This window comes from Cannabis sativa, chromosome 6 (assembly GCF_029168945.1).
Source record: "Cannabis sativa cultivar Pink pepper isolate KNU-18-1 chromosome 6, ASM2916894v1, whole genome shotgun sequence".
Taxonomy (NCBI): domain Eukaryota; kingdom Viridiplantae; phylum Streptophyta; class Magnoliopsida; order Rosales; family Cannabaceae; genus Cannabis; species Cannabis sativa.
Genome location: NC_083606.1, coordinates 4,108,104 through 4,125,473, shown reverse-complemented (window position 1 = coordinate 4,125,473; position 17,370 = coordinate 4,108,104). Strand labels below are relative to the sequence as shown.

Sequence of the window (17,370 nt, the reverse complement as noted above, 5' to 3'; positions counted from 1 at the left end):
ACAAAAAAATTATATTGTGACTAAAAGGTTGTTACTAAAAATAACAATTTTTTGTAGTGAATATATAAAAATAGTATAATTGAATTCTGTTACATAAAAACAATACCAATTGAGACGAGTTAGCAAACTCTGCCTAACCTTCAGTTGTTTACTAACTAACTGATGTGTAACCTTCACTAACACTCTTCTCAAGCTCTACTTAACATGTTCTAAGTGTAGCTTTGTGACAAAGAAACTAAAATAGTAAACATATCAACTGCCTGATCAGTTCTGAGAATATAATGAATTTAAAGCTCAATGTGCTCGGTTCATGAGTGGAAAATTGTATTGTGAACAAGAGGTTGAGCACTTTGATTATCACACTCTGTAAATGATATTGTAACTAATTATAAGTTGTCATTCATACGTTGTGATTAAAAAGTTTGTGATTAAAAATATTAGTCACAAAAATCATAATTTGTTGTGACTAAATATGTTTTGTGACTAAAACTAAATTAGTGACAACTTTTATCTAAATACTATATTTAGTCTTAAATTTTTAATCACAAAAAAATTTTGTTGGGACTAAAAAATTATTATATATAATATTTTAGTGTAGGTACTGATGTTATATTGTTTTATAATATAATAATAAAGTAGATTAAAATGTGATAAATATATGTGAATAATATATATTAAGTGTATGGTAAATAAATGTGTAACCTATGATTTTATAACCTACACTTTTGTAACCTACATGTTGTAACTTGGAGAGGAGTTACAATTTGTTGTCACTTGTAACTCATGTGTTGATCACACATTATTAGTGTAATAAAAGGGTTATTACACAATTTGATGATAGGATTCAAATGGTATGAAATATAGTTGTTACAAACTATATTAATACTCATTTATATGAGAGAAATGAGTGTTGTGTATTTTGAATTCTAAGTGATCACCTATACATTATAAAAGGAGGTCTTTGGTGCTCATTTTGTAAGAGATGAAGTTTTCTATCAAGAAAGCACTTTGCTAGAAAACCCTAAAAGGCTTGATAATTCCCAAAGCTATTTCCTAGAGAGTTCCCTTAGTGCTTAGAGATAGGGGGAAATAAGCTTTTGGACAAAGGTGTAATACCTTGTTCAAGCCATGGTGATCCCCACTAATCTACACTCAAGGTTGTGAGTGAGTGTTTATATATATATTATTCTCTTGTTATATATACATATATTATATTACATGCATGTGTTGTAATCTTCTCTTCTACCTTTCATATATATATAATTTATAGTGTATATATATGTATTGTAACATATATTTCATCAAATCTCTTTTATTGTCCTTGTATTATTTTTACAATTGAGTTGTATATATCTTGGTTTATCTTCCATTGTAATAAAATCTCTAACAACTGAAAATTAATTAATATAATAACAAATTAAGTGCATGTGATGTTGCCGACGGGCCACGGCATTTCTCATGCCTCAATTTAGAGATTCACATTTTCAGCAAAATATATATACATATAAATTAATAATAGTGTGAACATAAAAAATTTAAAGGATCATCTTATTATTTTGTTAAATCACGCATATATATGATACATATAGATAGTACTATTATTAGAAGACACGTTGTGTGGAATGAATATAAACCATATATATATATAATATTTGTAGTGACTTCATGATGGGTTCTAATAAATATATAAGCAAATTATTAATTACTTCTAATAAATATTGCATATTTATATGATATCAAGGCCTATAATATGGGATACAAGAATATTAAACAAATGATAAATTTGATATGATACATAATATATATTGAATAAAGAATGTGGATGGCATGTGGCTGAACAATTAGCAAGCTTAATTAATAATAACTTCATTTTTTTTAATTATTAATTTTTTTGCAATGATTTTTTTAAATTATTATTATTTTTATTACCACATGAGAGGGAGCACTTTATATTTCACAACAACAAATGTGACTTTCCATAATACATCAATGTAATAAAAAAAATATTATGACAAAAAAAGCTATAGGTAGATAATATAATTACAAATAAGTAAAAAAAATAAAAATCTTGAAAGGAGGTTGGAAAATTAAAATATGGTTCCTTTAACAAAAAAGTACTGTGATCTAATAATATGTTAAATACTGATGTAAATTTAATACATAGCAATATATTATACTAAATTTGGCACAATTATAATAAGTTTGGTCGCAAATTATGTTTAATTTTTTTTTTTCAAAAATTATAAAAAAAATTAAGACAATTACCTCATATACTATTTTTTTAATTTTTTTTTTAAAATTTATAGTTTGGGTTTTTAAAGTGGTTGCAACGCTAGTTGCAATAGAGGTTTTTATACGATTTTTTGTTGCAAATTAAGTTGCAACGCTGGTTGCAATAGAAGTTTCTATGTAGAATTCCGTAAAAATACAAAAAAATCTATTTTAATAAAGTGTAAAAATAAAAAAGTCCCAAAAACAAAATGACGTATAATCATAACTTATTATTCATAATTGAAAAATATGAAAATAGAAACAATCATTATACATATTTATATAAACATGGGATTCAACGAAGATATATCAGTCAAAATTGAAACCAAAGTTGCATGAAGCAGCACGCTGACTTTATTACCAATAATAAGATTTATCAAATTATAATATACACACTTCCTCAAATCCATGCTTTATTCAAATTTCTTGAATCTATATATATAGTTGAGAGACCAACTTAAACTTCCATCAAAGCTCAAAGAACTCATCTTCAATATATATCTATAGCTATATATAACATCAAATTAATCATATTCTCCAAAATGGAAAGTCAAATGATCCCAGTTGACCTACTCATATCTTATGTGTTTCAAATCCACACTAACATATCAAAGCTCGAGTCACTTCGACCCTCCAAGCAAGTCAACGCACTCTTCACTCAGTTGGTCAACTTGTGTACCATTCCTTCTACAATCGATGTTAGGGTTTTGCCTCAAGATCTCCAACTCAAGAGAGAGAGTCTCATCAACCTTTGTGGCCAAGCCGAGGGTTTAATGGAGCTAGAATTCTCTACTTTCATAACCAAAACACCAAAACCACTCAACAACCTCAACCTCTTCCCATACTATGGAAACTACATAAAGTTAGCTAAAATGGAGTACAACATCTTGGCCGAAAATGGCTCGATGAGCCCTAAGAAGGTGGCGTTCGTGGGGTCCGGTCCTATGCCCTTGACATCCCTAGTCTTGGCAAATAAACACATGAAAACTACTCACTTTGATAACTTTGACCTAGACGAGAAGGCGAATCGCCTTGCTCGTAGGATCGTTGCATCGGATGAAGAACTCGAGAAGAGAATGAAGTTTGTGACTAAAGATGTTATGGAGTTGAAGGAGTGTCTTGGTGAGTATGATTGCATATTCTTGGCTGCTCTTGTTGGATTGAGTAGAGATGAGAAGGTTAAGATTTTAGGGCACTTGAGGAAGTATATGAAGGAAGGAGGGTTGTTGCTTGTGAGGAGTGCCAATGGAGCTAGGGCTTTTTTGTACCCTATTGTTGAGGTTGAGCATGACTTGGTTGGTTTTGAGGTTCTTTGTGTGTTTCATCCCAATGATGAGGTTATCAACTCGGTTGTTCTTGTTCGAAAGCCCTTTACTTAGCTAATTAAATTAAGTTATGACAATGATATCTTAATAATAAGGTAAGGTTTCATGGAGCTTTATCTGTAATAGTTGCTTACTTTGTAAGAGGGGAGAGAGAGAGAGAGAGAGAGTTTATTCCTTTTTTGTGTGTGTTTTTATTTTTAATTAGTATTAGCTCCATTTTCTTTCCATGATCTTGGGGAAGAGTGATTGTGTAGCCTATCTATATATGTATGTTTGCGTTTTGTACTTTGAATTCCTACTTATATATAGTAAACTTGTGGTTTTGGTCAATATATATATATATATATATATATATATATACCAGAGTTATGTGTGTATCTCCTTCTAATTAATAATAGGCTAAAAAAATTGTGTTATGTTAAAAATTTCTCCCAACTAAGATTATAAATTGTTACAAAAATTAATTATCATTATATTAAAAAGTAAAGTTTAGATACAAAATTATCACTAATTTAATTTAGTTATACTATATAAAATTTTTTACTTTTAAACGTCACAACAAAACTTGTGATTAAAAGTAAAAATAATTGTAACTAATTATAAATTATCATTTTTATGTTGTAACTAAAAGGCTTATGGCTAAATATATTAATTACAAAAATCATAATCTGTTGTGACTAAACTATTTTTAGTCACAATATTTATTGTAATCACTAAAATTAAATTAATAACAACTTGTATCTAAATAGTAACACGACAAAAAATAGCTACTTTTTAATGATAATTTTTTAGTCACAATATAATTTTTTTGTGATTACATGTGACTTTTAGTCACAACAAAATGTTACTTTAACTAAAACATAGCATTTAATTACAAGTTATCACTAATTTAGTTTTAGTCACAACAAGTATTGTGACTAAAAACACATTGAATCACAACAAATTGTAATTTTTGTGACTAATACTTTTAGCCACGAACCTTTTAGTCACAAAATAAGAATAATATTTTATAATTAGTTACAATTTTTTTACAATTTTAGTCATAAATTTTGTTGTGACTAAAAGTAAAAAAAATTTGTAGTGTAAGTCACATTTAGTTACAAAAAATTTATACCGTGACTATAAAACTGTCACTACTAAAGATGACCTTAATTTTTTTAGTGTTACAACAAATTATAATACTATTTTTAATTTTATTAATATTGTCAATTGCGAATAATATATTTTTAGCAACAAATTTTGTGCTAAGATAATTTTTGCAATAAATAAAATAAGCCCAGCACAGACACAATACAATACTATATGAAGAAATATTTGTTCTCTTTTATTGAGATGAACATGATCATGATGATCAGCTCATCATACAATTAATCATGAAATTGATACAAAAATTAACAAAATATATAAATAATTAAAAGATCGATACAAGAGATTGCATGCAAATGAAAATTAAATATTGAAAATGATATATAGTGATGATGATGATGATGATCATATCACCATGAAATGACTAGTTGGAATATTGACATTCCTTGGGAAGGCCATTAGGGAAACGTTTCCAATCTTTGCAATAATTGTAGATCATGTAATTGTTCTTAACCCAATTCAACTTTCCCATAGCACCATTGGTAAGTGATTTGAACAACACATCAGGACTAGTCCAAAATGAGAATATTGATTTTGAAGGTGGTGAGCAAGAAGCATATCCTCTTGACCAATCACACTTATATTTTTCAGCTCTGAATTCTTTGAAGGATGCTTTGAATGGTGCTTTTGACCAATCAGTCTTGATCAAACCACCTCTTGTGGCCCAATCATCAGCATTCCAAAGGCTTGAGTAAAGCTTCATGGCTTGGTCTTTAGGGAATGGAATACCCTTGCTCTCCATGTTCTTGTATTCTCTAATTGGGGTGTCATCAACCAACCACCTAATTACACAAACAAATTAATCATCATTATTTAACTTGAATAAAAACAAGTAAAGGTAACTAGTTACTTTAGAGTAATCAAATGGGTAATCAATTATCTCTTTAGATCCGGCAACTAGTTACTTTATATTGTTTTTCTTATATTTTCTTTTAATATTTTTTTAAATAAAAATTCCCCCATATATAAACTCAAATTTTAGGATCATTACATTGGATATTAGCTAGCTATTGTAAGCCCTTGCTATAAAGTGATCATGTTAACTATTAGTATAGTTTATAGATATATATCTTACATATATAATATATATGAGAGAATATTGTTACAAAATTATATATATACATATATAGACTTACACAATGTGATGAGGACTCCAAAGAATGGAGTATTTGTGAAAATCAGCAGTGGGGTCAAACCAAAGGTGGAATTGTTGCTCTCTTTTACCTTCTCCATCACAAAACACATTAGTATGAACTGTGTAAGGTTGTCCACTAACATTTCCCAAGAATTCAAAATCAATCTCATCATGTCCTTTTCCTTGTGAAGACAACTGATCAATAATCATAATTAACAAAAGATTATTAGTATAATCATTTAATCAAATATATATAAACATTCAATCCAATCTAATTTAATTAAAAAAACTTACGAAGAAAGCAGTGACAGTGCCAGCTGAGTTACCAGCGACAAGTTTGATTTGCATATCGATCCTTGCAAAGAGATATTTGTCATTTGACTCGAAACCCGAGCCTGAAACTTTGTCAAGCATGACATTAAGAAGCTGGCCATTGTTGAGTATCTTAGATCGACCATTTCCCCATGTGCAGTGAAGATCATCAAAGAGATTACCACCCAAAACACCAATGCATGAAGAGCTAATAACACTTACAACAAAAACCAACAAAACCCTAGTCGACATCTTCATGGTATGATATTGATATCCACTTAAGTTGTTGTTGTTAATGTTGTTGTTTGATGAGTTTTGTTTTGACATATTGTAAGCTTGAAATGTTTCATATTTATAGGTTATAATTATGACTTGATCATGGGCTTTCACTATCGATCGTTATAATTATTATTATTATTATGATTAATTCTATTATTGAAGATTTTTATTAGTTGTGAAGTAGTAGTCTAAATGACTTAGAACAACAACTCTTCGAATCCAGCTAGCTATATATGCCTCACCACTAACTTATCATTTAATATATAATGAATTAATTAATAAATGAAAGAATGAAATCCTATTTAATAGTATTTTACTTCATTTTTCAGATTAATTTTTGTTCAATATACAATCCAATAGTGTCAACGACAGAAATATAATGTGTATATATAGATAAATTAACAAAATTCTCAACGTGGTAACCATACGTTCACGTAGGAAAACGCCACCTACTTTTCATTTAAAAATTAATATATTAATTAAAGAGCATGTATGACAAAGAAATTTACTTTGAAAAATGTATGTACGACAGTAAAATTGTTTGTACGACATTGTAGTTTTTGTTTCGTCAATTGGGCCTGGACTTGTTATAGTAGGGAAATTTTCAAAAATACTGGAATTTGAGTCAATTTTTACAAAAATACTGTCCTATGAAATTTTTTTCAAAAATACTGAGTTTTTATAAAACATCAGTAAAACACAAAGCAGAGCAATTCAAAACAACAGTAGAACAATTAAAAAACACTAGTAGAACACCAGCGAAACTTAACACATTATACTGCAGTATGAAACTTATAAAAAAATATAGTAAAAAAGTAAAAAGTTCCGTCTGACAGTATTTTTGTAAAAAAATAACAAAAGTTAGTATATGATGTAAATTTCCCTTCTAGTATCAGTCCATTATTTTACCACCTTTTTAGCATCTTTTGTGAAAGTATCAAAATTAACCACTTTATGATCTAACAAAAAAGAGAGAACACTCTATTTTAATTTATTTAAGACTCACTCAATCCCATCATTGAAACCTCCCCTACCATACTATAGTACATACACACTGGTTTTTTTACGTGTGTCAACATGTCGATCAATGCCCAAAATTGATATATACGAAAAGACCATTCTAAAATTTTGTATAAGTTAGGGACTTAAATCAACAATTTTCGATTTTGCGTCGGTTTAAAACAAATGCTTTAGTTTTACAATTTAAACTGATGCAGATGAGATTATTTTTATAACTCTCTTTTACTACTCTTACTCACTTTCTCATTCTCTCTCTCTCTCTCTTGCAAGTCATGCTCAGCTTACAACGATCCTCAACCCTAAAGGTCTTGACCTTCACTGGTCGTCCCTCACTTGGATTTCCACTGTGTTAAAATATATTAAACTTGATTTACTATGGTTTATTTCTAGAATTTTCTTCTAGTTTCTAGAGTGCTCATTCAATTACTAAAATTTTTAGAGTCTTCATGTATTTAGTAGAGTTTTTTTTATTAATAAGTCTTGAATTTTCTAAAACTATTTCATACTAGTTAGTAATAGGAATGATATATTTGTAGTTAGTTATTATGGTATAGTTCCTCCAAACAAAAAGGTTTTCGCAATCGTTATCTGCGGTTGTCAGTCCCAAAAGAGTCTTGTGAAATGATAGTCAAGTCGGGAGGGTGTTCTCGGATGTCTATCATCTCCACTCTAGGTCCTGTCTTCAGGATAGCTAATCATTTCCTAAAAAGGAGTTCCAGTTAGCTAGCTATATTCCTCCTAAAATGACAATTCCAAATAGTCGACTACAATGCCTTCATCCTATGTAGAAGTAGGCAAAGGCCTATGGCCCTCGTATCTGGGAGCTCGTTTATATTCTTGAAGGTCATTACACTTAAGCTGACGTGGAGACTTCGCTCAAACAGGAGTTGGTTAAGTTAGTTGTTTTTAACTAACTTAACAACTTTATTTCTTCCTACTACTGACTTTAGGATCTTAATCCTAAGCCTATAAATACCACCTTCACTTATTATTTAAGGACACAATAGAATTTTGGAGTTTGAGAACTCAATAGGATGAGATTGAGAGTTTGAGAAAGAAAAGATTGAGAGGTAGAGAGATTCTTAGGATTATGTTTGGGTTTTGTAAGAAAAGTCTTCTGTAGATGAAGAAGATTATTCGGTGTAAAGTGTGAGAGTCGAAACACTTTGTGAGTACTCAACAAAGAATCTCGTCTCAATTGTTTTGTACATTTTCTTGCTCAATCAATAAAGAAGGATTATGATGGTGTTCCAGAACTGGAGTAGAGCCATAGATCACATTGATCTATCGGTCTTGAACCAGTATATATCTTGGTGTTAATTTTTTTATTTTTTGTATTTTTTATTGTCTCTAGTTTTACATACTCTATTTGCCCTTGTTTTTATTCGATTGTTGTTCTAGATTGTTAATCTTGTCACTACTAATTGTTTGAGTGTTTAAAGTTTTGTTCATCTTAATTCTGCACTATTAGTCTTAATTTTTCAACAATTATTTTAATTACATTTCTAGAATGATCTATGAAATCCTATAAGGGTGTGTTTGGAAGTAACTGTGTAATTATTAGGTAGTGTAATTACTACAATGGTAATTACACAGTCCAGTAATAACACTATATTTTAAAGTACAAGGTGTGTATTTAGATATGAGGTGGTAATTACATATGAATTTATAATACGTTGTTTGACAAAATAGTTAGTAATTACACGGGAAAATTGTATGTTTAAAATGAAAAGTCTAGTAATTACACTCAATTCTCATAAGGGCCATGAGAAATGACTAGTAAAATTGGAACCCCTCAATTACTTACAATTACACAGTTACAGTGTAATTACATGATCAAACAAATATGCCAAATTATAGAATTACCTCCAATTACACTAAAATTTTCTAAACACGCCCTAAATACAGACATAATCCCACTATTTTGTACGAATCCTAAAATTACATAAGTTGAGTTATAAACAAAGTCTCTTCCATCACAAATATTCACTGCAAAACTCTTCTTATATACTTCTCATACCAAACAAAGGATTGGAGAATTATGTTCTTTCCTTCTTAACTTACCAAACAACCATTTTCATTATCTTCTCTCTTTCCTAACTGACCAAGCAGCATAAAAGATTTTCAATCTTCTCTCCATCCTTCTCAATTAATCTATATCTCTCTTCCTCTCCATTAGAGAGATTATAATACTATTGAGAAATACAAATGCTCAGCTCAAATGAGACTGAGGGAGACGAGTTGTATTTATAGCTTTAGGGTTACAAATATTTACAGCAGGGAAATATACTCTGTCCAGCTGGCAGAGTGCAATGATATGCAAATAATACAATCCTAACAGAATTGAAAAAGACAAAGCAGCATAACAGAAAATAGAACATTCTCAGCCCCTTCTATGCATAAGCTTGATTAATCACTAATCCCCTGATTACCCAAATTGATCATATCTTAACACCACCCCTCAAACGCAGGGGTGAGCTTGTCACACCAAGTTTGTCCACCAGCACCTGAAATTTGGGATGAGTTAAGGCCTTCGTGAGACAATCTGCCACTTGTTCTTGTGTTGATATGTGTCTTACTTCCACTTTCTTTTGTAAAACTCTGTCCCGAATGAAATGTATATCGAGTTCGATGTGTTTAGTCCTTGCGTGGTAAACAGGATTTGAAGCTAGAGCTATGGCGCTCATGTTATCGCACCAGATAACTGGTGTGGAAGGTAAGCTGAACTTCATTTCCTTAAGCAGAGATTCCAGCCATGTTATCTCTGCCGTTATCTGAGCTAAGGCTCGATATTCTGACTCGGTACTTGAGCGTGCTACCACGGTTTGTTTTTTGGATGACCAAGTTATCAGCGTTTCACCAAAATACACACAGTAACCAGATATTGATTTCCTATCGTCTGGGCAGCATTCCCAATCTGCATCACAGTAGCCAACAATGGGAAGTTTGTCACTGTATTTAATGTGTATGCCGTGATGTATAGTACCTTTCAAATAGCGAAGCACTCTCTTTGCGGCTGTCCAGTGAGCAGTAGTGGGACACTTCAAGAACTGACTTAATTTATTTACCGCAAAAGCGATATCTGGCCGTGTGTGTGTCAAGTATTGCAATGCCCCTATTACACTCCTATATTGAGTGTGATCAGTTAACTCCTCTCCATCTTGCAAGGACAGAGGTTTTCCACCTGTCATGGGAGTAGGACAGGATTTAATATTGGTCATTTCCACTCGTTTAAGCAATTCAGCAACATATTTCCCTTGAGATAGGTACATCCCTGTTTCATCTCTGAAAACCTCGATTCCAAGAAAGAAATTAAGAGCTCCCAAGTCTTTTAGAGCAAAGGTCTTGTGAAGATTCTGTATGAACCGATTCAGTTCATTTGTGTCATTTCCCGTGATGACAATGTCATCCACATAAATGAGCACCATAATGACATACCTGGATGTTTTCAGCAGAAAGAGAGAAGTATCAGCCCTAGAGTTTTCAAAATTCCATTTGAGAAGAGTATTTTTCAGCTGGTCATACCATGCTCGTGGGGCCTGCTTCAAACCATAGAGCGATTTTTCCAACTTACACACATAATCTGGTTTTTGTTTGTCTTCGAAGCCTTGGGGTTGTTCCATATACACCGACTCTTCTAGTTCACCATTCAAGAAGGCGTTGTTTATGTCAAGTTGTCTAACATCCCACGCATTTGCAACTGCTATGGTAAGAACCACTCTAATTGTTGATGCTTTGACAACCGGACTAAACGTTTCTCCGAAATCGATTCCTGGTCTTTGGTGGAAGCCCTTTGCAACTAAACGAGCTTTGAGCCTTTGAACTGAACCATCAGCATTGTACTTTATCTTGTACACCCACTTGTTACCAACAATATACATGTCTTTCAATCTTGGCACCAGCTTCCAGGTCTTATTTTTGATTAAGGCAGTATTCTCCTCTGTCATTGCTCTATTCCACCCCTCGTGAGCCAAAGCTTCTTGGACAGTAAGAGGTTCGGTTATATCACCCTGCCATCTGCTTTGGGCTGTGTAAGTCTTCGGTTTAAAGGTGCCAACCTTGGATCTGGTGATCATTGGATGGCATGGCTGAGTAGAGGCAGCAGTGACATGATCTTGTTGTGTTACTGTCATATCATCATCTATTGTTTCTGTGGGATCAATGTCTAGCTCAACAAAAGAATTATTAGAGTGATCTACCTGATCCGTGGGTGATTGGTCCAGCCTCAAGGATGGTGATGTGCTGTTGTTTTGCTCAGACCTGTTTGTATCAGTATGGATTTCAGAGTTTGAGGACACGGCTGGAGCATTGTTTGACTCATGAGAAGTTGTTTGTTGAAAGGGAAGTTGAAACCAGGTACTGGGAAGTGAAAGATTAACTTCAGACTCCTTTTTGAAGTTGTTTAGGAAACCATTTTCGAAAGGAAATTCCTCTTCATTAAATACGACATGCCTCGAAATATAGAGTCTCCCATTGGAACTTAGACATTTATATCCTTTATGAAACTCACTATATCCTAAGTTGACACACTTAGTTGAGTGAAACTGAAACTTGTGAGTTTGATAGGAACGAAGACATGGGTAACAAGCTGAACCGAAAGTTTTTAAGAACTTATAGTCTGGTTTCCTCCTAAGTAAAACCTCAATGGGAGACTTCCCCTTAAGCACAGGTGTAGGAAGCCTATTAATTAAATAGACTGATGTTTGAAAGGCATCAACCCAATACCTTAGCGGCATATGGGCTTGAGCAAGAAGGGTTAAGCCCATTTCGACAATGTGTCTGTGCTTTCGTTCAGCACGACCATTTTGTTCGGAGGTGTGAGGACAAGAGTGCTGAAAGAGAATTCCATTCTCAATAACAAGATTGCTAAAGGCTTGGTACTCTCCCCCCCAATCGGTCTGAAGCTTCTTGATTTTACAATCAAATTGGTTTTCAGCCATAGTTTTGAACTGAACGAATGCTCCAAGAGCATCAGACTTGGCTTTGAGAGGATAAAGCCAAGTATATCTACTAAAATCATCCACAAAGTGAATGTAGTACCTCAAATTGGTGTTGGACATTACGGGGGCAGGCCCCCATAAATCCGTGTGGATTAACTCTAAAGCTTTAGTGGCTCTATTTTCAGATAATTTGAAAGGTAAAGAATGGGATTTCCCATATTGACAAGCCTCACAAAACATTAAATTTTCATTAACAGAAGTCTTTACACATGCACTATTCAGCACTTGATTCAAAACCCTTGAAGAAGGGTGACCTAATCTCCTATGCCATAGGTCTTTGGAGGAAATACAACTTTGATTAATTTTAAAGGGAGGCTGTGAACTAGACTCAACTAAACCACTAAACAAACTTGAAGAAAAACCAGAGGGTTCATGACTCGACAATGGTGAACCGATTGAGGAAGTTTGGCTTTGTGTAGTGTGACCTTCCAACTGATACAAACCGTCTTTAAGTTTCCCTTGCAGCACCACCATCTTTGTTGCTAGATCCTTCACAAAACACACATCAGAGAAAAACTCAACATAAACTTTATTGTCAGCAGTTAACTTTGAAATGCTAATCAGGTTTTTTGCAATATTAGGGACATGTAGCACATCAGTTAAATGCAAAGAGTTACCACAATCAGATTTAAAAATACCAGAACCAACATGAGAGATGGCTAGTTGATTTCCATCTCCTACTGTCAGTTTGTCCTTACCATTGTAGGTGGTCTTATTGGTCATGTTGTCTTGGTCAGAGGTAAGGTGATTGCTCGCACCAGAATCAGCATACCACCCTTCATGGTCGACAACTTCTGGTGTGGCTATAAAGGCACTAGGGTCCTTTTTCTCTTGAGCAGAAGAGTTGTTTCCTCCTGGTGTGAAACCCATAAATGATTCATCGTATCTGTTGTAGCAATAGGCAGCGGAGTGTCCATAGCGCCCACACACTTGACAAGTTGGTTTGGTGTTTCTTCCTCCATTTCTCCCTCGACCACGTCCAGAGTTGTTGCCTCTTCCTTGACCATTATTGTTGTAACCATAGCCTCTGCCTCCTCGACCATTGTTGTTGTGATTAGGATACCCGCGACCTGTTGGATGTTTGTTGGCAAGGGCAGCAGAGGGACCAACACCAGCTGAACTTGCATTCTTTCCATTAGACACCAGCAAGTTTAGGCGTTTGAGTTTACTGTCAAAACTCAGCAGAGTCTCTTGCAATTCCTGCCAGGTTAAGCCGATTTTGGCTTGAGCTTCAAGCTGGCACACGATTGTTAAGTACTCCGCATCAAGGCCGCTTAGAACGTTTGAAATCAGATGAGATTCGGGGTAAGGGTCCCCAGCAAGAGCTAGACTATCTGCAAGTGATCTTTTCTGTCGTAAATACTCCGCCATGGTTGTGCTTCCTTTGCGAATAGTCTGTATTTTTGTTCGAGTATCGTCCATCTTGGCCCGTGAGTGCGCTCCATAGAGATTCTCCAAAGCTACCCAAAGAGTTCTAGCTGAAGTGCACCCCATAACCTCTGTTGCGATTGCTTCAGTCATAGACCCGTAAAGCCATCCCATGAGGAGTTGATCACAAACGATCCAACGCTCATAGTCAGGATTTAGTTGTTGCTCGAGAACACCAGTCGACTCTTCATGACCTCCAGGAATAGCTATAAATTCTGTAGGACAGATCTTAGTTCCATTGACATATCCTTCAAGCCGATGCCCTCTGATGATTGTTGAGACCAGATTTCTCCAAAGTGTGTAATTATTCCTATCAAGTTTGATAGAAAAAGGTTGTGTAAGAGTATTTCCAAAAGGTGCGTTGCTGAAACCTGCAGATCCCATCTGAGCGCCATACTGAACATTACCAGTGGTGATCTGAGGGGAGCTGAACTGGCCTGGGGTGTTCTGATGTGCACCATCATCGACACCTGTGTGGTGTTCTCCTCCGCGTGGAGTTTGGCTACCGGTAGACATGGCAGTGGCCTATGTCGGCTCTGATACCAAGAGAGATTATAATACTATTGAGAAATACAAATGCTCAGCTCAAATGAGACTGAGGGAGACGAGTTGTATTTATAGCTTTAGGGTTACAAATATTTACAGCAGGGGAATATACTCTGTCCAGCTGGCAGAGTGCAATGATATGAAAATAATACAATCCTAACAGAATTGAAAAAGACAAAGCAGCATAACAGAAAATAGAACATTCTCAGCCCCTTCTATGCATAAGCTTGATTAATCACTAATCCCCTGATTACCCAAATTGATCATATCTTAATACCATTCCTTCCTCATCTCCATCCCAAACACCAAACATAACCTTAGTACTATATTCTTCCTATCCGTGCATTTTAAAAATAACTTAACAAATTAATTTAAAGTACATTGTGTGAAAATAATAATAATTAGTGGAAATAATTTTGATTCCAAAATATTAATTTATAGCCATGATTAACAAAGAAATAATTTCTTCATTCATTGTTCAAGTAACATAGAAATGTATGATAGATACGCAAATAAAGAATTATAATTCATAAAACTAAATTTAATAATAATAATAACAATAAGAATGTGAAAAATGGTTGAAATATAAGGGTCATGATTATCCCTTAATATCAAATAGTAACTAATTAATAATTAGTAGATATTCTTATAGTAACATTCCTTTGGGGGGCCTTGAGGGAATCTCTTGTAATCAGTACAATAATCATAGACCATATTGTCCTTTTGAATCTGTCTCATCTTTTCTTGATCTTTATGGTCAAGTTTATCCCAAAGCCTGTGATTGTTGCTAAATGAAGAGAATAGGGTTTTGCATGAGCCACCATTAGACCAGCTACAACCATTTTGGGCTTTGAAATTCTTGAAGTGGGCCGTGAATGGTGCTTTGGACCAATCTGTTTTGACCAAACCACCTCTTGTGGCCCAATCATCAGCATTCCAAAGACTTGAGTACAGCTTCATGGGCTGGCTTTTTGGGTATGGAATACCAACACCTTCTAAGTTCTTGAACTCTCTAATGGGCTCTCCATCTACCATAAACCTATAATATTTCTCAAAACAAAGAGAAAACTCCATAAGTATGTGTATTCATAGACCACCAATACCAAAACTACACAATAAAGAAAGTTCAATAGTAAAAATACACTAAAACATTTTTCAGCCAATCATTTCTGGTTAAATGGGACTCACAACTTAAAAAATGTTGCCACATATCATTAAGTTTCAGTGTAACATTTTGGTGCTTATTTTGTTTGTATATATATCATTACACTAATTAAAAATAGTACTAAAACTAAAGTAAAAGGGTAGGTTTATGGTATATTTAAAAGTGAAAAAAATGATGTTTTTCAAATATATATGTAAATTAAATTATTATCTTTTTAGAAGAAGAAAAAAATAAAATAATCTTTTGCATTTTTACATTCTACTATTAGTGCAAATTAGCATTGTAATGCCAAATTTAATACTGATTTGCACCAATAATTAAATGTCCCATCATATATAAATGTGAGGCATGTTAAAATGATAAACAAACAATGCAAGAAGAATTTTGAATTTCTTTAAATTTAGAAGAATTTTTATTTTTATGGATTTTACAGTATAAGTTTATAAAAATATATTTTTTCTCAAAGAAAAGTTATTTTATGTGAAAATTTTAGAAAAAAGTTAAAAAAATATGGAAAAATAACATAAGATACATGGTTACCTTTATATGGCAACTCATTACCTCTCTAGTTACTATAAGGGTATCTGGTTATTTTTACCTGAATTTCTCATATTTTTAAGTTTTTCTTCAATTTTTCCATAAAATAATATTTTTTTTAAAAAAAACCCTATTTTTGCACAAAAATATAGAAACCCATAAAATTTATAATGGTCTAACTAGTATCAATTTGTTAACACAAGAGGTAGAAAAAAGGCTTACAAAATGTGTTGAGGACTCCAAAGAATAGAATAGGTATGAAAATCAACAGTTGGATCAAACCACAATCGAAATTGTTGTTCTCTTTTTCCTTCTCCTTTACAAAACACATTAGTATGAAGTGTGTAAGGATCACCAGAAACATTCCCCAAAAACTCAAAATCTATTTCATCATGTTGGTCACCCTTCGAAGATAACTGCAACATTTAATTCATATACATTAACATTAGTAACTATACATTAAATATACGACATTAAATAAAAATTAATAAACTTACATAAAAAGCCGTAACAGTGCCAGCAGAATTTCCAGGAACAAGTTTAATTTGCATCTCAATCTTGGTAAAGAGATATTCATTCTTTGATTCGAAACCCGAGCCTGAAACTTTGTCAAGAGACACTGCCATAACACTCCCACCATTGATTATGTTGCAACGACCTTCACCCCATGTTACATCAAGATTCTTGTAAAGGTTATTGTTATTGTTATTATCATTATCATCACCATAACCCAAAACGACAATCAATGAGCTTACACCAAGGCAAAAAACCATCAAAACGACACAAGACTTCTTCATTTTTGTGAGTATTATGTTTTTAGATATAGTGTTAATTAATGAACCATGTATTTATATAGGACTATATATATAGTTGATGATGAGCATTAATAACTTTGGTTCATTATAATATAATTAAAATTATGTCATTGGATTAAGTCTAGGTGCTATGTTTTTCTTGAACACCATTTTGAGAACACAAAATATATTTTTATATAAATATGTTTAACCAGTATGTAAGCAAGAAATTAAGGTTAATATGTTATACCATTTTAAGGGATTTGTTATTATTATTAAGAATATGTTTAAGAAAACCAAAGTTTTAATTTGATTAAATGAGTTGAGGGAGGTCATGACCAAGTGACCAACTTATTATTAAAGTCCTTTTATTTATAAATATAATAACGTGATATCCACTAATTTGAATGAG

The 17,370-nt window shown here is 32.9% G+C and overlaps 3 protein-coding genes across 3 annotated transcripts; 1 reads left to right on the top strand and 2 right to left on the bottom strand.

The window, feature by feature from the left end:
* Positions 1 to 2,456: 2,456 nt before the first annotated feature.
* Positions 2,457 to 3,881, top strand: LOC115694819 (nicotianamine synthase-like). The gene has a single exon (XM_061116894.1). The coding sequence runs from the start codon at positions 2,814 to 2,816 to the stop codon at positions 3,648 to 3,650; it is 837 nt and encodes a 278-aa protein (XP_060972877.1). The 5' UTR covers positions 2,457 to 2,813; the 3' UTR covers positions 3,651 to 3,881.
* Positions 3,882 to 4,900: 1,019 nt separating this feature from the next.
* LOC115725615 (xyloglucan endotransglucosylase protein 7-like) lies at positions 4,901 to 6,582 on the bottom strand. Its single transcript, XM_030655199.2, has 3 exons — positions 6,172 to 6,582; positions 5,879 to 6,072; positions 4,901 to 5,524 (listed from the first exon to the last, which is right to left on the bottom strand). The coding sequence occupies exons 1-3, from the start codon at positions 6,514 to 6,516 to the stop codon at positions 5,107 to 5,109; spliced, it is 957 nt and encodes a 318-aa protein (XP_030511059.2). The 5' UTR covers positions 6,517 to 6,582; the 3' UTR covers positions 4,901 to 5,106.
* An 8,302-nt stretch (positions 6,583 to 14,884) lies between these two features.
* Positions 14,885 to 17,108, bottom strand: LOC115725617 (xyloglucan endotransglucosylase protein 7-like). Its single transcript, XM_030655201.2, has 3 exons — positions 16,662 to 17,108; positions 16,387 to 16,580; positions 14,885 to 15,501 (listed from the first exon to the last, which is right to left on the bottom strand). The coding sequence occupies exons 1-3, from the start codon at positions 16,959 to 16,961 to the stop codon at positions 15,096 to 15,098; spliced, it is 900 nt and encodes a 299-aa protein (XP_030511061.2). The 5' UTR covers positions 16,962 to 17,108; the 3' UTR covers positions 14,885 to 15,095.
* Between the last annotated feature and the right edge of the window lie 262 nt (positions 17,109 to 17,370).